General features: G+C 34.2%; 1 protein-coding gene across 3 annotated transcripts in view; it reads left to right on the top strand.

Annotated features, from left to right (window-relative positions):
• The window catches only part of EPYC (epiphycan), a 39,362-nt gene extending 19,400 nt beyond the window's left edge, over positions 1 to 19,962 (top strand). For 2 of the 3 annotated variants that reach the window (XM_012469464.3, XM_012469465.2), the window contains exons 3-7: positions 5,617 to 5,791; positions 10,900 to 11,058; positions 11,878 to 12,080; positions 13,685 to 13,780; positions 19,322 to 19,960. In XM_012469464.3, coding sequence (XP_012324887.1) covers positions 5,617 to 5,791; positions 10,900 to 11,058; positions 11,878 to 12,080; positions 13,685 to 13,780; positions 19,322 to 19,492 — 804 coding nt within the window. In that variant the 3' untranslated portion in view covers positions 19,493 to 19,960. Of the gene's footprint in view, positions 1 to 5,616; positions 5,792 to 10,899; positions 11,059 to 11,877; positions 12,081 to 13,684; positions 13,781 to 19,321 lie in introns of all 3 variants that reach the window. The other variant, XM_012469463.3, reaches the window with a different exon arrangement.
• The last annotated feature ends 6,356 nt before the right edge of the window (positions 19,963 to 26,318 follow it).

A 26,318-nucleotide genomic window follows, 5' to 3' on the forward strand; every position in this document is an offset into this window, starting at 1 on the left:
ACTATACATATTTTATAAAAATTTCAAAATTAATAATGTAATAAACCAAAAACTGTTGAATTGAATGGTTTAATAGGTGAGTTTTATGGTATGTGAATTATATCTCAATAAAGCTGCTTTTTTTTTTAAAAAAAGAAAAGCTGGGGAGAGAAGGGATTTCCAGGCAGAAGGCCTAGTGCACACAAATGTTCTATAGGAGAAGGAACATTGAGAGCATAACAAAGTAAAGATGGCCAACACAGCTTAATCAGACAGCAAAAGAGCTCAGTTGGTATGAGATAGAAGATGGGAACACTTAGAAGGGTGAAACTGTCTTGTAAGTCATAAGGCTTTGAATTTATTATAATAATGATAACAGTCACTTCTTTGTCACTTACTATGTACCTGCCATTATTCTAAATGTTGTATATGTTTTAGATTTTAATCCTAAAATCATCTATACTATTTATCCTAGGATTTTACAAATAAATAAACTGAGGGTCAAGGAGGTAAAGCAACTTGTCCAAGGTCTCACAATGAGGTTAGACTCAAACTCACCTAGTTTGAATCCTTCCTTTTCACCAATACGTAATAGTGCTTCTGCAAGGTCATTATTCTTGTGGTTATTATGAAGAATAAAAGACAAATGAAGAATTTTAAACAGGGCTGTCATGACCAGTTTCATCTTTTTAAGAGTTTATTCTCCACTAACCATCAAGAAAATGCAAATCAAAACTACAATGAGATATCACCTCATACCTGTTAGAATAGCTACTAAAAGATAAAATATAAGTGTTGGTGAATTTGTGGAGAAAAGGGAACCCTTATTTACTGTTGTTGGAAATGTAAATCAGTACAATCACTATGAAAAACAGTGAGAATTTTCCTGAAAAAACTAAAAATAGATCTACCATATGATCCAGCAAGTCCACTGTTGGGTATATATTCAAAATAAATGAATCAGTATGTTAAAGATATATCTGTACTCCCATGTTTATTGCAGCACTATTCAAAGGCCAAGACAAGGAATCGACCGAGGTGTCTATCAATGGATGGACTGATAAATAAAACGTGGTATATACACACAATGAAATACTATTCAGACATAAAAAAGAATGAACTCCTGCCATTTGAGACAACATGGATGAACTTGGAGAATATTATGTTAGGTGAAATAAGCCAGGCATAGAAAGATAAATACCACGTGATCTCAGTAAATGTGGAATCTAAAATAGTTAATTCCATAGGATAGAGTGGAATGGTGGTTACAAGAAGCTTAGGTAGTTAGGGAGAAGAGGGGAATGGGGAAATGTTGGTTGAAAGATACATAATTACACTTAAAGAGGAGGGAAAAGAAAAGTTCAGAATAGGCAAATATAGAAACTGATTATGCAAAAGTACAACCACAGAAAGTTGGTAAATGATTGGCTGGGACCAGGAGGTTGGAGGGCAGGAGGAAAGAGGATGAGAGGAGGGAAGTTAAAAAAGACTGCTAATGGTTGTAGAGTTTTTTTCTTGAGTTATGAAAATGCTATATAATTGATTGGGTGATAGTTGCACAAAAACCATTGGACTGTACCTAAAAACCATTGGACTGTATACTTTAAATGGGTGAACTGCATAATATATGAATTCTATCTCAACAAAGCTGTTTTTGAAAGAGTCCATTCTTACTACATCTGCATTAGAGGATATCCTAACTTTATATAAGTAGTCTATTGCTGTATTCCACGTAAGAGAGGATAGTAATTTAGATAATGGTGATGACGGTGGATAGGGAGCAAAAGTAATGATATTGATAGACGTTTAGAAAACAATATTGACAAATAAAATGAACAGCTGATCATAACTTAAGCATAATGCTTATAGACATTTCAGATAACTATAAAGACTGGAAAACCTTCCATCATTTACAAATTCACACATTCACCTGGTGATCCTTTTATTCATTTAAAAAGGTAGGAATCAAATCCGGTTTACCTGAATTCCTTAACAGCATTTTTTTTCATAACATATATATTATATTATCATTGATTTCCTTATTAGATACTTATTGTAGATTACCCATTTAGATTTAAAAAATCAAAATATAAAAAAATGAGTTTTATTAATTCAAACACAATGCTGAATGGCAGCAATTGGTTTATGATCCTCATAAACAGGTATAATTAACATGTTCAACAAGAAATCTGTACTAAAAGGACTCAATGGATAATGAAGCAATCAGGAAGATGCATGATTGCTGTTTCTGAACACACCAGTTTTTCATATTTTGACTCTGAAATTAAGACAAATAAGTAGGCTTAGTGGCAGCAATATAATTATAAAGATAACTTAGATGCAGTTTTTGCTAAGAGGCAAATGTATTTGATCAAAATTATTGTTAACCACATCTTACTGTCACTTAAAATGGTTCAGAGTAATTTTATAGAGAGATTCTTCTGTGGACAACAATGCTGATTATTAGAAAATGAAAATTTTAAATATTTGGTCATATTTTTAATAATAACACCAATATTGCTAGTAAAAGTCTCAGTTCAATCTGATACAATAAATGTAATTGGATTATTTTCTACTGAAAGTCTTTATTTCTCCAGGGAGCAGAAACTTAGTCTGAGACACCTTTATGCTAAGATTGGGTTGAGGTGATACATTGCTTAGCTGAAGTCAGGGTGTGCAGGGTGCAGAGACTGGGACAGGCCAAAGGACTTCTTCTTGTGGTAGTTATCTCTCCATGCTGACATCTGCTGATATCTCAGTCAGCCTAGGTCACAGTGAGCTACGCATGTGTCATCCCTGGAATAGATATACTGTTTTGTGGCACAGAATGTATTCCCTAAGCAAAGGCTACCATGATATTAGTTATCTACAGTTCTAAGACCAGGTACACAAGAGAATAAAAATAGATAACTTACTGCAAACTGGTCAACTCAAAGATGTACCCTGCTGGTACAATGTTAAGAACATACACAAGCACAGTGACTTTGACTGAAATCAAAGTCATATGTAGTAATGGCCATTTGTATTTTTTTTTTTAACTTTAAGGAAATATAATGAACAGATTAAAAAGTCAAATCAGGAAGAAGCAAGTCAGAGTAAAACAAGGAGCTAAAGAAAAAAATAATAGAGGAAAACTCTGAAAGAATTTATGAATATTTGTAGAAAAGGCTCAATTATGCTTGCATTCAAGTGTTACAATTATAGCTTGAGAAAAAGGGCAGGGATGTTTTCTGGTCATTTGTGCTTACATTCAAATTTAGTTTTCTGCAACATAACCACACAAGTCTGCGACATGAAAGGCCAAGTAGCCTTGTTTCCCTGGCCTCATTTTTTTTTTGTATGCATTGCCTCACAACTTCATATCGCAGTATGAAGATTGTTGAAGGGGGAAAAAAGAGATGCCTAAATCACTTCTACCTAACAGTGAAAATAAATGTGTCTGCAAAAGTCTCTCCAGGCATAATACTTTGAGGTTATAGTTCTGCAATTTTGCTGATGTGAAAAGGCATTCCTTTTTCTTGATTTGCAAAGTTGTATTCCATTTATATTTTATTTGCAAGGAAGCATGAACAAAACAATTTTTGATAAACACAAAAAGCTGTGTGCCTCATTATATTGGATGACAAGTGAGATCTTACAGCTTTGCATCAAATCAGTGGAAAAATAATTATCTGCAAAAAGTATGTGCAAACATTTTTCTTACAAAGCTAAGATTCAAGGCAATGTGTCTGGAATTTGTTTCTCCCTTTAGGCTGCCTCCATTCCATGAAACATCTGTCTCAATTTCCGCTCTTCCTGGAGCCTCCTTTTGGTCTCTCTACAAATCCATTCCTTCAGAATCTGCCTCATTCTGACCTACAGATGGAAACCGTATGTCTTTCTGTTTAAGAAAATGTTCCCAATCTACTCAGCTGGAGTTTTCTGGACACGCTTTATAGTATCTTCATGTATGGCTCCTAATTTATCAAAGACAGTATAATCTGCTTTTGTTTTGATTTCATGCTTTAAATAATTTAAAGTATGTATTAGAACATTCACTGATCCTTCTCAGAAAATCTCTAAACATAGAGCTGTGAATTAGATATATTTTGGACAAGCAATGTTTGAAAAAATTATACTTCAATAAGTATTTGCTGATTGCCTATTATGCTTACAGCCTAGAGGTACATAGATAAAAGACATGACAGGCTTTACCATCCAGTAGGTTTGGAGATACAGAAAACAAATAGAACCAATGTAATACAGAGCAGAAAAAGCTGAAATAGAGAGACTCTATGGAGGCACAATTCAGAAATATAAGCTAATAAAAGAAGGTTTAGTGTATCTTAAAAAAAAATTTCATTTGTGCTTTGTAATGCATTTAAATCTATTAAAAGTGATATTTAATAATAAGTGTATCTTTAAAATTTTGGGGCTATTCAAACATCTAGAAAATATCTGGTCTGAAAATATACCTGTGTTATAGATGAAAGGCATAGTTTGCACATCATTTGGTATTAAGTAATACAGAAATAATTTAGACGTTTCTTTATTTTTTTAATGAAAACAAATAAAGAAGAGAGGTGGAAAGAAGCAAAAGGCCATATTGGTGTGGTCAAAGGAAAATCTGGGATTTCTGGGGATACACAAGGACATTGGACCACAAAGGGTGGTCCTGGATGTCGCCACCTTAATTACCTGGATCAACTTTTCAGCCCAAGCTTATAAGGCCATCAGAGAAGTAGACATTTACTAAGTAACACAAGAAATAGACATTCAGACAAGGGAAGGAATCTGAAAGAGAAGGTTTCTTAAAAATCCAAACAGTATTCTTAAAAGCAATGAATCCATTACTGAAAATATACATTAGATAAGCGCAAAGTGGGTATAATCTAAAATATAATACCTATAAAATAATATTTGAATAATGTCATAATTTTATAACTGCCTCCTAGTGTCAAATCTCTCAAAAAAGTCCATTTTAACATTCCTAGATATCATAATATTTGTTATTTTAATAATATTGGAAACACATGAGAAATGGCATATCATAATCAAATCATAGTTTTTATGTCACTCTATATTTTAGTTTAGTTTAAAGAATACTTTTCAGTGAAATATTATTAGAGAAACCGTAAGTCATTGGTCAGGAACAGAATATTTGAACCTAGGAAATCAAGGATTGAATGGACAGACAAATACATATCAATTTCTGCTCAGTTGTTACCTTCAAGGGGAGCAGAATGAGGGCTGGATGGTGAAGGGGACTTTTGGACTTTACTCTCTACACTTCTGAATTATTGTGACGCTTTCACAACAATGATGCATTCTTGTAATGCTACTTGTTATTAGATAAAAATAAATGAGCTCTTTTAAAACCCATGAAATGAACAAACATATAAGATAATAAAAGAACAAGAAGACAAAAAAAGGCATTGGAAACAACTTCTAAGATTTAAGAAACAAAACTAATTAAAAACAACAACAGTTACTAGAACCATGTGTGTTCCGCTAAGCAAGCAGGATGGTCACACTGTTGAACTTTAGAACATGAGTGTCCTCTTGTGGCAAAGATGGGTACATTTTAAATTTGTGTCACTGCCACACAGAGTGACTGAGAGGTTTGCCTGATGAAATTATCTCTCTTTTATTTTTCAGTTTGAAATAGCCACAGTGATGCCTTCGGGGAACAGAGAGCTCCTCACTCCACCCCCATGGCCTGAGGAGGCCCAGGAGGAGGAAGAGGAGGAGGAATCCACTCCCAGGCTGATTGATGGCTCTTCCCTCCAGGAGCCCGAATTCACAGGGGTTCTGGGCCCACACACCAATGAAGGTCAGGTACATCAAAGCAGAATTACAATTGAGTCCACTTTGTCATCCTCAAAACTGCAAAGCTTCAACTCTACAGGGAACTCACATGACATGACCCAAGAAGAAAATTTTGGAATAGGCTAGGTTTGAAGTAGATTTATACATATATTTTATATTTAAATATAAAGCAGTTTTAATAATTCAGTTTTGGTCTGATTGAAATGATCGAACAAACAAAGATTTGGGATGAAAATATTGGGCATCATTACTCAAAACCTGTGTGGTAGAATATATCTGTAGAACAGAGAGTATTTGATGAGCAGGATAAAATCTTTGCCTCTGATATCAGGCCACAGCAGTTCAAGGATATAAGGGACGATGAGGATGAAGGTGATGGTAATAGCAATAATGTTTTGCGCTAATTGAGCATATACCATCTGTGGCTCATATGTTCAGTACTTCATATTATCTCATTGGATTATTAAAACCTCCCTGTGAGAGTTTTAATGTTACTCTTTTCATTATCATGGAGAAAACTATAATTCAAAGGGGATAGTAACTTGCCAGACATCACAAAGCTGTTATATAGTGGGTTTGAAGCCAGCCTGTTCAGATTATTCGTTCTTTATTTATTTAACAACAGGCTTCTTCTCACTCAATCCTAAGAAGCAACAGAGAGAGGAAAATATTGCACAACATCAGACACCATGTTGCATGGCTTGCAGATGATTGAAACCAGAGCTGTTTAGTTAATGAGAAGGAATTCTTGGTGCTGAATGTGATTCTATAATATGTTTATATTTTTGTTTGAATGTATCACTGTCAACCTTGGAAGACTCAAGAGGACTCACACTGGAATAGTTTTATATACACAGAGAATGGCATAGTTAGGGAGTGTAGAAAAAAATAAGGAGTGTTCCCACTGCAAAGGTTGAGTGAGTACAGAGTGTCTCTGTATTCCAAAGTTTTCCAGACACAAAACTTAGCTTTAAATAGCCACTGTTCTCATGGATATTTTTGCCTAGCACAGGAAGATAGACATAGAAATAAGTTTAGAGACAATACTGTATATATTAATCCATTTTCACGCTGCTGATAAAGAGATATCCAAGGTTGGGTAATTTACAGAGAAAAAGAGTTTTAATGGACTCACAGTTCCATGTGGATGAGGAGGCCTCATAATTATTATGGAAGATGAAAAGCACATCTTACATGGCAGCAGGCAAGACAGAATGAGAGTCAAGTGAAAGGGGAAACCCCTTATAAAACCATCAGATCTCATGAGACTTATTCACTACCATGAGAACAGTATGGGGGAAACCACCCCCATGATTCAGTTATCTCCCACCAGATCCCTCCCACAACATGTGGGAATTATGGGAGCTACAATTCAAGATGAGATTTGGGTGGCGACACAGCCAAACCATATAACTGTATTACAGGTCTTATGAGAAAAGTCTGTACAGAGCACACTGGAGACAAAAAGAGAGTGGGGAGCAACATTACATAAGGCAAGACTAAGAGCAAAGTACAGGAATCAAAACTGAGAGTTTCTTGGAGAGAACAGAGGAGCCAAAACATGTATATTCAAATCCTGGCACTGTGACTTGTTGGGTTTGTATAGTCTTGAGCAAGGCATTCAATATTTTTTTGCCTTAGTTTTCTCACCTAAAATAAATGGGATAATAAATAATAGAACTTATCTTATAGAGGTGTTATCAGGATTAAATGAATACATGTAGTTATGGCCCATAGTAAATACAATAAATGTTAGTTATGAAAATCTTATTAATCGTAAAGGATTTTATGCATTTTTTTCTCTCTTAAATTTTTTAGTGTTGTTAACTGTGGATACTATGTTTATAGCAGGCCTCTAGAACTTAGAACTTATTTATCCCGTATAACTGAAATTTTATACACCTTGAACAACTCCCCACTTCCCTAGCCTCTGGTACCATCATTTTACTCCTTGCTTTTTTGAGTTTTTAACTGTTCTTCAATAAGTAATACAAAAAGTTGCCCTTTCACCCAAAGTTTTCTATATGCCAGACACTTGAAGTGTTTTATGTACATTAACTTTTTGAAGAGTCATGACACTAGGTAGTAGGCACTGATTACCCCTTTTGAAAAATAAGAACACTAAAACTCCAACATACCATAAAGTTGGTCTAGTATCACAGAGGTGTTATGTAAAATGCAACATAGACAAGTAAATCCTGTCAGTGTCATTAATGAATCTATCATATTCTTTCCATGTAGTTAAATTTCTGTGTAGTAGAAAACTCTACAAGTAGAACAAGGAAGATGCACAATGAGAAGGAAATACAAACAGCCAGCAGAAAGCACCTAAACTAGGAAAATTAAATATCTCTAGAACATTACGTATGTTTAAGTGATTTCAGATCCTTTGAAAGTTGACCAACCTGGTATCAATACCTGGACTTTGGATCTCTCAGCTGAGCCAGAAACAACAGAGAAGCAGAATGCCCAATCCTTTCAAAAGCTTGAGTCAAGTAATGGTTTAATAATGTCAATTTGGAAACATAACAAAAACTAAGTATTTTTTTAAAAAAATTTGTCTCTAACGTACTCTGAGGATCAATAATGAAGTTAAAAACTCAAATTCACATTTTAATTTAAGAAGAAGCACACATTCATCAAAATTAGTTTGGAAATATTTAGAATATTAAAAATGAAAACACCGTATTTTTACTACTAAAATTTCTAAAAATAACAATCTAAAGCCATATAATGAAGCCTTGAGTTATGAGCAGAAAAACTTAGAATTAAATTATAACTACTGTGAATATATAAAAATTACCCTAAGCAATTATTGCTAAATTATCAAGGTGATAAATATGCAGTAGAATCAAATGCCTTACCTCTAAAAAGTTTTATGATGAGTAGAACATATTACTTTATAACGATTGGAGAAATTAGCACATATTAAATATTTTACAGCTCCTGCTTAAACATTTTTTCCTGGCTTTCCATTCTTAAAATTGAAATAATTTTTGTATTGAATGATAGTAATAAAACCTTAATAGGCACATTATTAGTTCTTGATTACCAACCACAAATGGCTCTTTCAATTAGGATGATCAGATCTCCTGTTTCATCTGGGTGTGAGGAGTTCCCCAGATAAGTATCTTTCAGTGTTAAAAACAGGTAAGTCTCAGGTAAACTAAGACAAATTGATCATTCAGCAATTCTAGGACATTTCTTCCACCACTTTTCTAGTTTATGTCATAGAGATTTCACTTTCTCCATTCATTTCATATCTTACAACCCTTATTTACCTCATACCTAGACCGCTTATGCCTGTCAGATAACTTAACTTCCTACTTCATAAAGAAAAAGCAATTTATCAGTCAGCAGCTCCTTGGTCTTCCTGTTTCCAGACAAAAAAATCTGCCTACAACTATATTGATGTGCTCTATCTCTCTCTCCTTCTAGTAAAACAAAGACACTCTATCCTTCCACATATGGGATGAAAATCCTTCCATGTTCTTTGAGTTCTATTTCCTACTGTCCTTTCATGATCTTTTTTATATTCAACTTCACATCCTCTGGATCTTTTTCTTCAAATTGCTTCCACATTAATCACCTCCTTCATCATACAAACCAGAAGTATATTTTCTTATAGTTATCACTATGCCTCATTCCTTGCTCTTCACAAACATTTCAGCGTTTTCTGTATTTGTGGCAGCTTTTCCCTTACTTCCAACTTTTCCCTTAATGGACTGTAATCCGGCTTTCAGATCCATCAGTTTGCAGATCTTGTAAACGCTCTGATACCCACTGCAAAAACTAATCCAAGAACATTTTTTAGTCCTTAACTTACCTGATGTCTCAGGAGGCTTAGGTTGTTGATTATTTCCTTTCCCTTAAAACTCTCCCTCTCCACGTGGCCTCCATAACATCGCCCTATCCTGATTCTCCTCCTTTCCCCTGGTCACTGGTTCTGCATCACCTTTAGAAACTTACTGTCCTCTCCATGATCACTAAACAGAAAGTTAAAAAGGGGTGGAGGTAGGGGTGTGTGTGTGTGTGTGTGTGTGTGTGTGTAAGACAGAAAAGAAAAATCCGTGTGTCAAGATATAACCCAGCTTCAGAAGCATTTTTGGCTCCATTGCTTCCTTATCACCATTACTCCAGCCACGCTACCATCTTTTGTCTACACTATGATTCACTTCCACTTTTTCCAGTTGCCTTGCATCAGTCTTCCATTACACCTTCCAGCAGACTTAACTCTTAACATGCAAACTGCATCATATGGTACCTCTGCCCATCCTTATGGGAAGAAATAAAGCTGTAGCACAGCCTACAAGGCCCCGGCATGTTATGTCCCACACATTCCAAAGCTCTCTGAGTTTTAGCCATATGAACTATCTTTCAGTCCCTCCAAAGTGAAGGCACATGCTGCTTCCTCTGCCTGGCATACTCTTCCCTTCCTACCTACATAGTCAGTTTACTCCTCTTCTACAGATCTCATCTCAGTTTTCACTTCAGAGATGCCTACCATGTCTCTCAGACTAGGTAAAATCCCTATACGTTATGTATGATGCTTCATGACATTTATCACATTCATTATTTCATTTGTGTGGTTAACAATGATCTCACATAGCAGATCGTAAAACAGAACTGTGTCTCTTTGTGCTCACCACTGTTTCACCAGCTAGCATGGCACATTTACATAGAAAGGAGTCAATAACATGTATTGAGCAACTGAATATTAATAATTATTATCTTTTATTTTTCTTGAAGCAGGTGTTGTTTCAGTGAGACGTTAAACTATGAAACCAAAGACTTAGTGAAACTATTACATGTGATATTTTAACTTTGTGAAAAGTACAATATTAATATTTACATTTTGAATATAGAATTTCTACTAAATAAAAAGTACTCAGTAATTTTATTTTTAAAATTGTTACATTGAATATACTAATTGTTGAGACAATTTTAGTTGGTATATTTGACTTGAATATTCTATTTACAGAAAACTTTTTGAGAAAATACGTAATGTAATTGGTTAGTGGGAGACTCTAATCTTGTTTATCAAATATTGAAATTCTTTCTTAGAAATTGATGTGTTACTTACATGTAACTTTATTTTCCTTTATCTTTTAGACTTTCCAACCTGTCTTCTTTGTACTTGCATAAGTACCACCGTATACTGTGATGACCATGAACTTGATGCTATTCCTCCACTGCCCAAGAACACCGCTTACTTTTATTCCCGCTTTAACAGAATTAAAAAGATCAACAAAAATGACTTTGCAAGCCTAAGTATGGATGACAGTATTAACGGCCTTCACTTCTTTACACACTTCCCTAAAATTTTTACACTGTCAAATGTTAACACTGAGAATGAAGCTTGAATGCCAAAACATGGTTCATGAATCAATCATTTTTTGTTGTTTAAAAATTTGACAGTTTGTTTTAATAATTATAAGAAATAAACAACAAATAAGCAATGGTCATTTCAAAACCACATAGTCAATATTTTCAAATGAGCTATTCAAACTAAATATGCATAATAAATATTTATATTTTATATGCTGGAATGTTTTATCTTGTTATGACATTATGAGTAAAATATTATGGTCATGTTTATGAGGAGTTGGTTTTTTAAAAATAAACTTCCACTAAAGCATTGTTATTTTATGACAGACGAATGCAAGCCTAAATTCTGACTTTATAGTTGTTGCCAACTTAGAAGAATTTTGGTATGTGTCTTCATAAAGTGCATTAATTATTTGAAGATTTCTTTCTAATGTCTGTATCTTTGACTATTAGAAAATAAAATTCCCTCTTTTATCACTGAGGGAAATATTTTAAATGACAAAATCCAGACAATTATTTATAAAGAATATAGAGAGAAGATTAGTTATTTTAAATGTAGTATACCAATTTATTTGCTAAAGTTATACTCATAAGTACATAAATACATATAGTATTTGGAGGAAATAATTTTTATAAAAAGAAAGATAATCATTTCATCAACCGTTCATTGCTAAATTTATTTTTATATTTGCAAAATATAGGAAAATTTATATTTTGATGTGAACAAAACAAGAATATTTACTTCTTTTTTTTTTCTTCTAGGTGACTTAAGAAGGATTGATCTGACGTCAAATTTAATATCTGAGATTGATGAAGATGCATTCCGAAAACTGCCGCAACTTCGAGAGCTTGTCCTGCGTGACAACAAAATAAGGCAGCTCCCAGAATTGCCAACTACTTTGACATTTATTGATATTAGCAACAATAGACTTGGAAGGAAAGGGATAAAGCAAGAAGCATTTAAAGTAAGTTTTAAGTTTGATAAAAGTTTGTAGACTTTTATCTTCCAATTTTACTTGTCGACATTAACTAACCTTTTTCTTCCTACAGGGAAATTTTATTGATTGACTGATTGATTGATTGATTGATTGAGATAGGATCTCACTCTGTCACCTAGGCTGTAGTATAGCAGCGCTATCATGGCCCACTGCAGCTTTGACCTCCCTGGGCTCAGATGATCCTCCTGCCTCAGCCTCTCAAGTAGCTGGGACTACAAAGAGCATGTCACCATACCTGGCTAAATTTTGTATATTTTCATAGAGACAGCTTTGCCATATTTCCAAGGCTGGTCTTGAACTCCTGGGCTTCAGTGATCCTCCTGTTTTGGCCTCCCAAAGTACTGGAATTACAGATGTGAGCCACTATGCTCAACTTCTGTAAGGGGATTTAATTTAGTGAGACTTTTAACTTTTCAAAATAAACTTCCCAACTACATCTGTCATGCTTTTGAGAAATACCATGTTCTGGTATATTCTGAGGGTGATCAAGAATCAAGAACAGAAAGCAGGTCTGGAATAAGAATTTGTTGGTTACCTGGAGCACCATCTACAGGAGTACCTGGAAGTGGTTCAAGCCAGAGAATCTGTATTGATCAGACCCTCCACTCAGAAAGGCTATCTGACTAAAATGACAGCTACTTGGCAGGGTATGGGTGGTGTCTTGAAGATAGGAGGCTACTAAATGACCTTGTAAAGAGAGGATGGATTCAGTTAATCTTACTAAGTGAAGCAAGCAGGTTTGGGGCTAGAGGAGTTGCTTAGAAAAAAGGCATAGACTCTGAGAACAGTAACCAACTGGCCTTCTTGCCCACTCTTACAACATTCAAGCAGCCCCTTTCAGTGTACCTTGAATACATAATTTTAAAATACTTTTTAGAGAGACACCACATTATTCGCAGGGATGGCATAGGGGATAGTGTGGCCTCATTACCACTGGGTGGTGGTGAATGTCCTGTCTCTTGGCTAGGCCTCTTGTGATTCCATTAATGGTAGCTATGGGGGTTAGGGCATCACACTATAGCCAGGTAAGGGTCATAGTCTAGGCTGCCCACTCGGTCTCTATTGCCACAACTGGCGACGAGGCACAGTTTATTCTGGGGCATTTGGCTAGAGTACAACAGCTATTGTCTAAATGTTTTCTGTCTTGCTAGGCTACCCCTTTCCTGGTACTTGTGCTACCAGGCCATTTCTGGGGAGGAACTCTTTTTTTCCATGCATATAAAATAAAGGAAATGATTGCTTCATCAAAATACTTGAAATCCCACTGCAGAATGTCTTTCATGGGAAGAAGCAGCCTTGCTTGAATTGGGAAAGTTAGACTGAACAAAATAAGGTTTTCCTAGAGACTGAGAAACATTGTATTTTCATGAAGAAATATTTGCTTGTAGTCAGTTTTTCCAAAACTCATCTGAATTGTCTAGTAACTCAGAAAACTAAGCTGCCTCAAATTTACAAAACAAGACCTGAACTGGAACATGTCATTTTACAAATATTTGCATGGAGAGGGAAGGGAAAATACAGTTGTGGCACCAGTAATTTTTATTGAGTCCCTACATTTGGAATGTTTACAGGACATGTATGACCTCCATCATCTGTACCTCACTGATAACAACTTGGACCACATCCCTCTGCCACTCCCAGAAAATCTACGAGCCCTTCACCTCCAGGTATGAATCTACCAGTAAGGTGTCCCCAAAAGCTTTGGAGAAAGCAAAGCCAAGAAGGCAGATGTCAGGACACAAGACTTTGTCTGTAATGACATGTTGACACACTGTGACAACTTTTCTTCTTTTTCTCTTTTCTCATTTATTCCCTCTCTTTATCTAAGTCCAAAGGCATCTTTATATATTCATAGTTCTATCTATCCTAACTGAATTCCGGTAACTTTGCTCTTTTCCTTATATTCCAAGGCAAAATGCATCCTTTTGGTACACAAAGCTTCTTTTGAAAAAAAAATGGAAAGTTTCACCTGATCAAGAAAATGTAAATATTGGAAGTGGAAAAGAAAGGGGAGAAATAAAAATCTAACTTGACGTTTAGCTGTCCGGGGGAAAAAAAGTCAATTTCAGCCTGTGATTTTAGGTTTTATGTGTTGAATTAAATTAAATCCTAGGGCATTTCTATGTGCTTAGAGATAATAAGCGCCATCACTCTGGATAAAGAAAGTGCAAGTTTTTTTCTAAACAACATATTTGAAAGTTTTGGTTATTTTGAATCCCATTAAACTACATTTATTTTTGAAGCATTCAGTTTGCTTGATTTAATGAATTAATAATATTTTATTTTCACCCCTTTGATTAAAAAATAGTTCAATCAAAACAAATAATTTTGGTTATTAAAATAAATATAAACTATTTCTTATTTCAGTCTGTGGCTATAATCAACATTCTCTTATAAATTCATCTGTGGAATAAATAGAGAAAACACCCATTTCAGGCTCAAAGAAACAATGTCATAGTTTAATATTATGATTTTTGGCAGAAAATGTACAAAAAGTGATTTTGCTACGTAAAGGCAGGACATGAATTCCTGTGTTTCCTCTTGTGGATTTTATGAATATTTTACTGCTGTGCCTTTTCTTTTATGCCTATTAATATATATCTTTCATATTTTGGGAATATATATATATATGTCTGTGTCTTGAATATCTGTCTCTTTTGTGAGTTTTTCCAATTTGCTTACTTGCCTATTACATATGTCTTTTCTAGCTGTCATTTGGTTTCTGGATGGCTGTCTCTTTGTTTCTGGGGGTGAATTTCTATACATGTAAAGATTTCTTTCCTTGTTTATGACTGAAGGAAAGATTTCCTAGGGAGTGGTCAAAGAAATTTTGGATTATGTTTTCCAATTATGAATTAAATTATATTACTATTATCTGGGATGATGTTGATCCTATGAAGAAAAGAAGTCTTTGATGTTATATTTAAATATAATTTGTTTGCATATATAATACGAGGGAATTTATTTAAAGTACCTGGTTTTACATTCCCATTCTAAGCTTTGAAAGGCAATAAGTGTACCACCTTAAAGTCTTTTTCTCTGTCACTATCACCTCACAACATCCAGTATATATCTGTTTTTAACTTACATTGTCTTACATTTCTGTATTTTTAATACATAAATAAATCTCCTTTTATATTGTTTGAAAAATGTTTGCCAACATATGGTATGGCAATTAAAACTGAAGGCTCTGGTAAAAGCAACTGCCCTAGAGTCAAATTCTACATGCAAAACTATCTGAAACCCCCTGCATTTCTGTTTTCTCATCTGGATAAAAAGGTGATCTATACAGGATGGCTGGGAGGATTAATAAAACAATGTTTATAAGGTGTTTAATATAGTTACTGATACATGATAAATACTTAAATGTAAGTCACAGTTATTAACAACACATATCTATCACATATCAAAGGGAATAGCAGAGTTAATAGGCACAAAATATGTGTTATTCCTCACTTTATAATGATGAATGTTAACACATTAGGGTCAATACATTCATGATTATAAACATATTTGCATCTAACAACAGAGGCCCAGAATACATGAGGCAAAAGCTATCAGAAATGAAAGGAATAATAAGCATTTCAATAGTACCGGTTTAATTTAATTTATTTTACAGAGAAGTTCTTGCTCTGTCACCCAGGCTAGAGTATAGCAGTATGATCATAGCTTACCACAGCCTCCAACAACTGGGCTCAAGCAATTGCCCTACCTCAGTCTCCCACATAGCTAGAACTATAGGTGTGAACCACCATGCCTGGCTACTTTTTAAGTTTTTTATACAGACCGGGTCTCACTATGTTGCCCAGGCTGGTCTTGAATTTCTGGGCTCAAGTGATCCCTCTGCATCAGCCTTCCAAACTACTGGGATTACTGGCAGGAGCCACTGCGCCTGGCCCCTGTTCAATAATGGTTAGAACAACTATTTATAATATCAATTAGTAAACAGAAGACTCAGACAGCACTGAAAACCAATTTGGTATAACAGTCATTGACAGAACATTCCAGCCATTAACTTCAAAATACACATTTCTCTCAAATGCACAAGGAACATCTCCCAGGATAGACCACACACTAGGCCACAAAATAAGTATTAACAAATTGAAAATAATTAAAATTATACAAAGCATGTTTTCTGATTCCAATGAAATTACATTAGTAATCAAGAAAACATAAAATTTAAGAAATTTACAAATGTGTGGATATGAAATAAAATTTGTCTTCATCACTAATGGATCAAAATATAAATCTCAAGAAAGTTAGAAAACAATCAGAAATAAATGAAAACAAAAATGCAACATAATGAAATTTATGGGATAGAGCTAAAGCGGCACTTAAAGGGAAATTTTCAGCTGTAAATACATATATTCAAAAAGAAGATCTCAAATCTATAACTTAGCCTTCCACTTTAAGATAACAGAAAAAGTAGAGGAAACTAACCCAAAGTGAGCAGGATAGAAATAATAAAAATGAAAGCAGAAATAAATGAAATATATAATAGAAAAATAAGAGAGAAAATAAACAAAACTAAAAGTTGGTTCTTTAAAAGATCAACAAATTGACATATTTTTAGTTGAAGTGACCTAGGAAAAAAGTCACAAAGTACTAAAATCAAAAATAAGCTTACAGAAATAAGAAGGATAATAAGAGATTATTATGAACAACTGTAAACCAACAAAAAATTACATTTTAAATGAACAAATAGCATTTTTAAATGGACACGTTTCTAGATAAATGCAAGCTACTGAATTTGAATAAAGAATGGATAATCTGAATAGATCAATAATAATCAAATATATAAACTTTGCAATTTAATATCTTCCAAAAAAGACAACACACTCCCGCATGGATTTACTGGTTAATTTTATCAAACATTTAAAAAAGAACAATCTTTCACAAACTATTTCAAATAACAACAAAAAAAGAGAATATTTACTTCCTAACCCACTTTGTGAAGCCAATATTACCCAATAACAATACTCGACAAATATACCACCAGAAAAGGAAACTGCAGGTCAATATCCTTTATAAACATTGATGCAAACATCCTCAACAAAACACAATAAACTGAATTCACCAACATATAGAAATGATTACTCATCATAACCAAGTGGGGACTGCAGAAATATGACTAATTTAATTTTTAAAAATCAACCAATGTAATATCTTAATAGAATAAAGTGAAAAAACTATGTGATTATTTCAATAGACGTCAAAAAAATTTTGACAAAAATCCAACATCATTTTATTATAATATTACTTAAAAAATAAAACTAGGAATAGAAGTAACTTTTTCAATAAAGAACATCTATAAGTAACTCAGGCTAACATAATCTTCAATGTAGAAAAACTGAATGCTTTCTTCATAAGAACAGAAACAAGACTAAAATTGTTTGTCTCACCACTTCTATTCAATATTGAGCCTGGCAGTTATAGCTAGGAATATAAGGAAAAAATAAATACATAAAATATAACAAATAAATAAATGGTTTCCAAATTGGAAATGAAGTTATTTTTCTATTTTCAGATGACACGATCTTGCATATAAAAAATCTTAAGGGATTCCACTAAAAACTAGTTGAACTAATAAATGAGTTTAGCAGTGTGGCAGGTTACAAAATCAATATACAAATATCAATTGTATACACAATATCTATGCACTAGCAATGAAAAACCTGAAAACAATAAGAAAACAATCCTGTTTATAATAGTCACAAAGTTTAAAAATTACCTAAAATAAATTTAACAAAGGCAGTACAAGCTTTGTATACTTAAAGCTACAACACATTGTTGAAATTAAGATCTAAATTAAAAAAAGATAATTCCATATTTATGAATCAGAAGACTTATGACGAGGGTGAAAATGGTCCCCAAATTAATCTATAAATTAGATACAGAAAATTCTAAGGAATCAACTAAAGTATTTGAACTAATAAGTTCTGCAATGATATCAACGTAAAGTATCAATTACGTTTCAATACACTACCAATGAACAAAAACACAGTGAGATACCAACTCATATTCACTTAGTTGGCTAAAATAAAAAAAAGAGACAATTAGAAGTATTGGTTAAGATGCAGAGAAAATTGGAACCCTCATACATTATAGGTGTAAGTGTAAAATGGTGCCCCTATCTTGGAAAACAGTCTATCAGTTCCTCAAAATGTTCAATGTCTAAGAATATACCCAAGAGAACTAAAAGCATATGTCCATACAAAACTTGTACATAAATGTAAACAGAAGCATATTCATAGGAGCCAAAATGTGGATTTGGAAATAATTCAAATTTCCATTAACTGATGAATAGATAAACAAAAACATGGTATATATCAGTACAATGAAATACTATTGGACAATAAAAAAGAATGAAGTACCAATACATGCTACAACATGTATGAACTTTGAAAACACAATATTAAGTGAAAGAACTCAGTATAAAAAAATAATACATGATTCCACTTAGGTGAAATGTCCAAATAGGAAAATCTTAGAAACAGAAAATAGATTAGCAGTTGCTGGGGTGAGAGATGGGGAATGTGTGATTTTCTTTTGGGGGTGTTGAAAATGCTTTAAAATTAGACAGATGGTTGCAAAGCTCTGTGAATATACTACAAAACACTGAGCTATACCATTTAAGTGTGTGAATTTCATGGTATGTGAGATACAGTACCAGTCCTGGGCCCTGCTTACCTTCTGGATATTTGCTCCCTCCTTCCTTCCCCTTACTTCAGCCACATTGAGTTGAAGGCTGAATGTTGAGGGAGGAGCATTCCATGCTAATTTCTCAGGACTCTAAACCTGATGTTCTCTGTGCCTAGAATGTTCTTCCCTCGTTTTTTATTTTTTTAATGCTTTTTTTTCTTGTTATTCCATTTTCAGTTCAATTGTTATCTCTAAAAATAACTTTTCATAGTTATCCTATTTTCTTCACAATACTCCTCACTTTTGGAAATAACTTTTTTTCTTTCAGTTGTTTTTCACCTCAAATTGTATTTCTCTTACTGAAGTATAAGCTCTTTAAAGGTAGGAGCATGCTATTTCTTAATTCCTCCCCATTGCTTAGTAAGTGCTTGGCATATACATTAAATAATTTCAATTGAGGAAAAGAACAAAAGAATAAAAATAAGGGTGAAGCACAGTGGACTGCACTGTCAATCAATACTAAGGATGTGTTGTATCTCGTCATAATTTATTTTCATCTTTTTTAGAATAACAACATTCTGGAGATGCATGAAGATACATTCTGCAATGTTAAAAATGTGACTTATATTCGTAAGGCACTAGAGGACATTCGATTGGATGGAAACCCTATTAATCTCAGCAAAACTCCTCAAGCATACATGTGTCTACCTCGTCTGCCTATTGGAAGCCTTGTCTAATTTCAGATCATGGTTAGCATTATGATGCCTACTATACCTATACCATTCTTACTGCTCTCTTCCAAAACAAAACTCAGCATGATACTTTGAGGTTGTGTTCTGAGATATTATATGATTACATAAAATAGAATTAAAATTGTTACAATGAAAATGTAACTTAAGGAAACACCAGATGAGTTAGGAATAAACCTAAAACGTTTACAAAAAGAGCAAAATTAAGTGCTAGAAAATATTTCACACATGTTCTTACACATCATGTATCACTTGCAAGTTTTAGGAGCTCATATTCTATATAATTTCAAATTAAGTGCATAATAAAGTAAAATTTAAAAATGAACACTTTAGGTAATTTTGCCAAGATGTAGATGTTTTTAATTAAATATTTCTCTTCCTTTTTTTCCACTAAAACATGTTTATTCCCCTAATCCATTAAAGAGCATGAAGAAAAGAATAAATGTGTTTGAAAATTACAAAGGCTTTGTGAAATATTCATCATTATAATCACACCATGCAAATAACCATAGCTAACAATAATACACATAACTTCCAATTTTTTAATGATAATCTTTTATCATCTTAATGATTTGACAACTCATTTTAGATCTTTGATAAACTGATTAGTTATGTAGTATATTTCTGTGCCTGGAAGAAAAATAAAATTTAAAAAATGAAAAATATAGAAGATGATATAATCATATTAGGGAAGAAGTAACACTTTCTAAGGAGAGTTCATCTTCCTAAAATGTATAATCATAATACAGGCACATGCATGGGTCATAACTGAAAGATGACAAAAGAATAGCCAATGAAAGGTAAGTTTCCTTTCAGCTGTAACACCTCCAGGTCTACTCCCCAGAAAGAATGTTTTCTTGCATACCTTCATAAAATTTTTCGCAAGAAACAAAAACTTGCATGTAAGTGATTTTTTCTTTTTTATGCAAATATATATGTGCATGTGCTACATGTACATTTCACCAGTATATGTGTATTTATACATAAAATATGCATTTTTAAGTACAGAGATACACAATATTCTGACCTTTGCTTGTTTAATTTAAAATTGTTGCTGGATGATCAATCCATATCAGCACATCAAGCGCTACTGATTCTGAAAACCAAATATCAGTCCATCACATGGATGTACATTTTTTGCATTTACACCAAACTGCAAAGAATACCCTTGCTTGAACATGAATAAGTTTGTATACATGTGAGAGTACATGTATTGATAAATTCATGAAAGTAGAATTCTGGGTCAAAGACTAAATTTTAATAAACATTACTATATTGCCCTTCAAAGACAGTATAACCACTTACATTTTCACCAACAGTGTGAGAAAGTACATGATTCTCTAGCACTTCCCTTAGATGGTTTAATATCAAACCTTTTCATTACTTCATAGTCTATTTCTGAATTAATATATTAAAAAGACAATTAATTGGCAATATATTTCCTCCAGCATTGAAAAACATTATATATTTTTAAACTGTACCTTTCAATCAAATATATTTTTATCTAAATTATTTGAATTTTCCCCATTGCTTCATACCATTCCTTATAAGCCACTACATATAACTACAGTTAAATCCAAAATTTTCAAAATATAACAGCTAGAGAGCATTGCTCTAATGTATTCCACTTCAGGTGCATAAAGATTTTTCTACTTCAATTTAAAAATATAACACTAATATGTCTTTAATAACAAACAGTATATGTTAGTTTCCTTGAGATCTATGGTGAAAAATTAATAATGCATTCAATCAAAACTGTATACCCCAAAAGTCTAATCCTTAAAATAGAATGACCATCTAACCGTCAAATGCGACAAACCAGTGACAATTAAAAACTAATTTAGAAGCCTTTGTTTTTACTTATTGTGAAGATATACTTCGCAGTAACTACATGGCCATGCACCAGACAAAAAGTAGAATTGTATCCTAATGTTGTACATATATATTAGATTTCTACTGTGGCCTGACAAAAATTTCCATAAAATTGAGCTCAAACAACACATTTTTGTCATAGTTGTTCTAGATTAGAAGTTCCACAAGACTCACCTAGGTTTTCTGCTTAAGATTTCAAAAGACCAAAATCCAGTTGTTCCTTGCTAGCCTCTTACATGAAAGATATCAAAAATAATTCACTTCCAGGCTTATCTGGCTTTTTGGAAGCATTTTTTTCCTTGTGGTTGTAGGACTGAAGTCTCCAATACCTAGCTGTCAGCCAGAGGCTTCCACATCTTTTGGACAACACCCACATTCCTCATTACAAGGCCCCCTTCATTTTCAAACACAGCAATAGCATATCAAATCCTACTTCTACTTTCAATCTCTGATTTCCTCACCTTCCGCTATCTAGAGAAAATTCTCCTCTTTTAAGGTATTATTTTGGTAGGGGCAGGCCCACCCAGGAAACCTTCATATGACCTTAAAAAGGCCAACTAATTGGGGGCTTTAATTACATCTGCTTTTTTTTTTTTTTTTTTTGAGATGGAGTCTCACTCTGTCACCAGGATGGAGTGGTGCAGTGGCGTGATCTCGGCTCACTGCAACCTTCTCCTCCCAGGTTCAAGCAATTATCCTGCCTCAGCCTCCTGAGTAGCTGGGACTACAGGTGTGTGTGTGGGACTACATCACGCCCAGCTAATTTCTGTATTTTTAGTAGAGACGGGGTTTCACCTTTTTGACCAGGATGGTCTCCATCTCCTGACATCGTGATCCATCTGCCTCGACTTCCCAAAGTGCTGAAATTACAAGCGTGAGCTACTGCTCCCAGCACTGCAATTTTTGTTTTTAACAGTACCTAGAAGAATGTTTGAACAACAAGAAGGCAGGAATCTCAGAGACCTATCTAAAATTCTACCAACACAATCTCCAAATCCTAGTAGTATAAGCAAATGGTGATTCACCATCGATAATGACCTTCTTTCTCTACTGTTAAATACTCCTAAAAACACATAAAAAATAGTGACGATAGCAGTGGGAATAATAAGGAAATATTAGTAACGTTTAATGAAAGCTTTTTACTATTATATCTCTGGGATGAAATAGTTATCCTTTGGTCATGTCTCTATGTGGACAAAGAAATACACAAGTCACTGACTTTTCAAGTTCTTCTATGCCAATGAGGTAGCCAAGCAGATGATTTAGTTTTGATTCACTTGTTATAGTTTAAGAAAAATAATTGCAATGATTCTTGAAAAAATCAGTTACTTTAAACATGTAGACATATTTTTAGCCAAAACTATCTTCTAGTGTTACTTTTGCTTTCATTTGTGGGTAATATAAATGAAAGTAATACAGGAGAGAGAAAAGTCATTTGCTACATCTTATTGTTTACACATTTTTATGAGGTTAAATGATTAACACTGTCAGTGGACAAACTTGTAGCTCCCAGAATGTCCATACAGCCACAGGACAACTTTGCATAGCTCTTATTAAAATAGAAATGAAAGCTACACAACATCACTGCTATAAAACAGAAGAAGCCATAAGAGAGTATACTTCATAGGACAGTGTCAGAAAATCATTTTTAGGCTTAATGTTTAACTTTGAAGCATAATAAATGTTGTTTTTAAGTTAATTCATGAATACACACATTGTTATAATAGCAGCCTATTACTGGATACAAACTTTATGTGCCAGGCATCTACTAAAGTGTTCAGCATGTATTAATTCACAATATCCTAGGAGCTGGAGATAATCACTATTCTAAGTAACAAATCAGAGAAGAGAGCTTAAATAACTTGGCCTGGATCAACAACCAACTTCTAAATCCTGTGCTATTCCACTCCATTGTTGCACCTAAAGTACCGTCGACTGGACAGAGATGCAAAGATCAGCATCATCTTTTTGGATGCAACACTGACTTCCCACTGATCAAGTGCCTTATTTCAAGCACCATGGAGGGAGCATTTCTGAGACCAGAGTAGTCCTGCAGGTATCTGGCCTCTGGAAAATCAGCAAAAAGACTGAGATCGTTAGTGCCATCAGGGTGAGAGGAGACTCCTAGTGGATGGTACTGACTTATTCATTAGGTACAGTAGGCACAGTGCCCACAGCTTGCAAGAGCTTAGGAACCTATAAAAATATTTAGTTTCTTTTAAAATAAAGAGAACATGGTAATAGCAATATATGTGCAATAATCAGTCAAACCTGGATTATATTCTTTTCTGTAGCAACAAGCCATAAAATACAATTTAATTAATGTTTTATGAAGAAAGGGGTCCATGGAAGTCTTAATGAGGTCCTGCCTACAAGAACATTATTGATGATAACAGATTCCTCCCCATAAATTGCATAAAATAACTTTCTGTTCTCACAGCCTACTCAGCATACAATTATTACAGAATCTTGGGAAAGAAGAGACTGTAGCAAGAAATAAAATAAAATAATGGGATAAAAAGGGCATTATTATACAATTGTTATAGTGCTAGCCAACATTCTCAGAGGCATTATGACTGCCTACTCACAAATTTTCTCTGTAGATGTAATTTGACATGAACTCTAGAAGGACCAAGTGCCTACTATAACTTTTAAATTGTGATGATAATATTTTAGTGATCCTGCTAACTGTATCATTTTTAAGTGGCTATTTCAAATGCCTCAAATTCTCATTTGAAAACTCTAAATTTAAAACTGACTTCTGATTAAAACACAACGTATATTTTCAAGCATCAAATTATTTTTCATATTCGATTGCTATATATGTTTATTTTTCTCTAAATATTACAGGTTATTTGCCAAGAAAAAAAATGAACACTGCATCCTATTGCCCCATCATACATTATACTTTAAAACTACTTATAAGCAAACATGACCAGGCTAACAATTCCTATGTAAGCATTTGTGAGTATCCATGTTTTCATATGTCATAACCACAATATGTTGTATTAATGCTCCGAAAATATTGAATTGCTATAGGATCAATGATAATTTCAAAAGGTGGAAGCAAATACCTACACATAGTACTATTATTTGTAAAACTGGCATTTCTTATTTCTCTAAATCTATAGAAACATTGTCATCACAACGTTATCTTCCTCTTCAAAATTTGCTTAAAATGACTCGAGGATTCATAAATTGATAAAAACCACAGTCGTATTCCCTGATGCACAACACACCTCAAAAAATCTGCCAACTAACCCCACAACTTCCCAAATTATTAAGAGAAAGCAATACATCACTTTGAATCTCTTTATCTCACCTTTGAAAAGCTAGCAAGGCTTAATACTTTGTACTTAGCCTCTGTGACCACGAGATGGCGATGACCCTTTGGTTTTAAAATGTCGGGTGAACGTCTGCAGTAGGAAAAGGCAAGTCTGACAACGTAACATGCGTTCCATTTATTTTCGTATCACATAGCACTGTATTAGTGACATAGATGAATATAAAAAATATTTGATTAATTTATTTGAGCAGATTGGGCATATTCAACTTCTCTCTGAAGAATTTTATTTACAAGTTTAATTGGCAGAGGTTTGCTTTTTCAAAACCAAAATGAAAAATGCTAAAGTATGAAAAGAAGACCCAATTTTACGCACAAGAATAAAAAGTAATTAATACTGCAACTTGGAATCATTTAAAAATGAACTTCATGATAAAACAAAAACGAGATGTTTACTTCTCAGTTTGTTTCGTACAGGAATAATTGCTTACTGTATTTTGAATGAGCTACTACTGCCATCAAGTGTTAGAACTCTACGTTTCAAGTCACACAAATGCACAAAAAACACCACCAAAATTGCAATATATTTTCAACTTAAAAACATAATGCTCTGCACAGCATAAAACACAGCAGAGCCTACGCCGTCCTACGGCACTTAACTACAATTTCAAAAAGGCCAACAGTGTCATTAAATCTTCCAAATAAAGCAGTAACAAGTGAGTATGAATGACATATGTGACTCAGTTTACTTCATATATGTGGGAAACAGATGGTAAGATTGTCTGCCTCCTGGTCTCCTGGTCCTCATACCTTTGTGTCATATCCACTCCCCTAGCCCATCCACACTATGTGTCCACAGGACCTGGGCCTGGCTTCTAACCCACAGACTATGGCAAAGGTGATGGAAAGTCCAGGATTATGTCAAGGCCAGAATGTCAAGGTCAGGATTATGATAAACAGACACACACTTTCACATGCACATACACGTATATGTCTGTATTTACATCTATAACTTTCCATCTTGCTAGGGGAAACTACAGAGAGATTCTCTTTGCTGGTCTGATGATGTGAGCAGCCCCACTGAGGAAGCCCACAGCAAGAACTGTGGATAGTATTTAGGAACTGCCCTTGGCCCCTAGGACTAGTAGGTGGCCTCAAGTCCTAAAGGTGGCCTCCAGGCAACAGATAGCTAAAGGCAGAGCCCTCAGTCTTACAGCCATAAGGAAATGAATTCTGCCAATGATACAAACGATCTTAGGAGTGAATTTTTCTGAACTGAGCCCATCAGTGAGAACCCAAATCATTCAACACCTTAATTATAGCCTGTATCAGTCTGTTCTCATGCTGCTAATAAAGACATACCCAAAACTGTGTAATTTATGAAGAAAAAGAGATGTAATGGACTCACAGTTCCACTTGGCTGGGGAGGCCTCACACTCCTGGCAGAAGGTAAAGGAGGAGCAAAGTCATGTCTTACATGGCAACGGGCAAGAGAGAGTGTGAACCAAGTGAAAGGTTTCATCCTTGGGGCAGAGCCTGCACTCCAGAGTACAATGGTCAGTGCATCACGTCACTCACGAAGTGGATTTTACCCTGGCAAACAACAGGACTCAGAAATGCGCAGCTGACAGAGAGCAGCAGGGACACGAACCAAGCAAG

The sequence above is a fragment of the Aotus nancymaae genome, unplaced genomic scaffold (genome assembly GCF_030222135.1).
Source record: "Aotus nancymaae isolate 86718 unplaced genomic scaffold, 86718_ANA_hifiasm-v0.15.2.pri h1tg000016l, whole genome shotgun sequence".
NCBI classification, from domain to species: Eukaryota; Metazoa; Chordata; class Mammalia; order Primates; family Aotidae; genus Aotus; species Aotus nancymaae.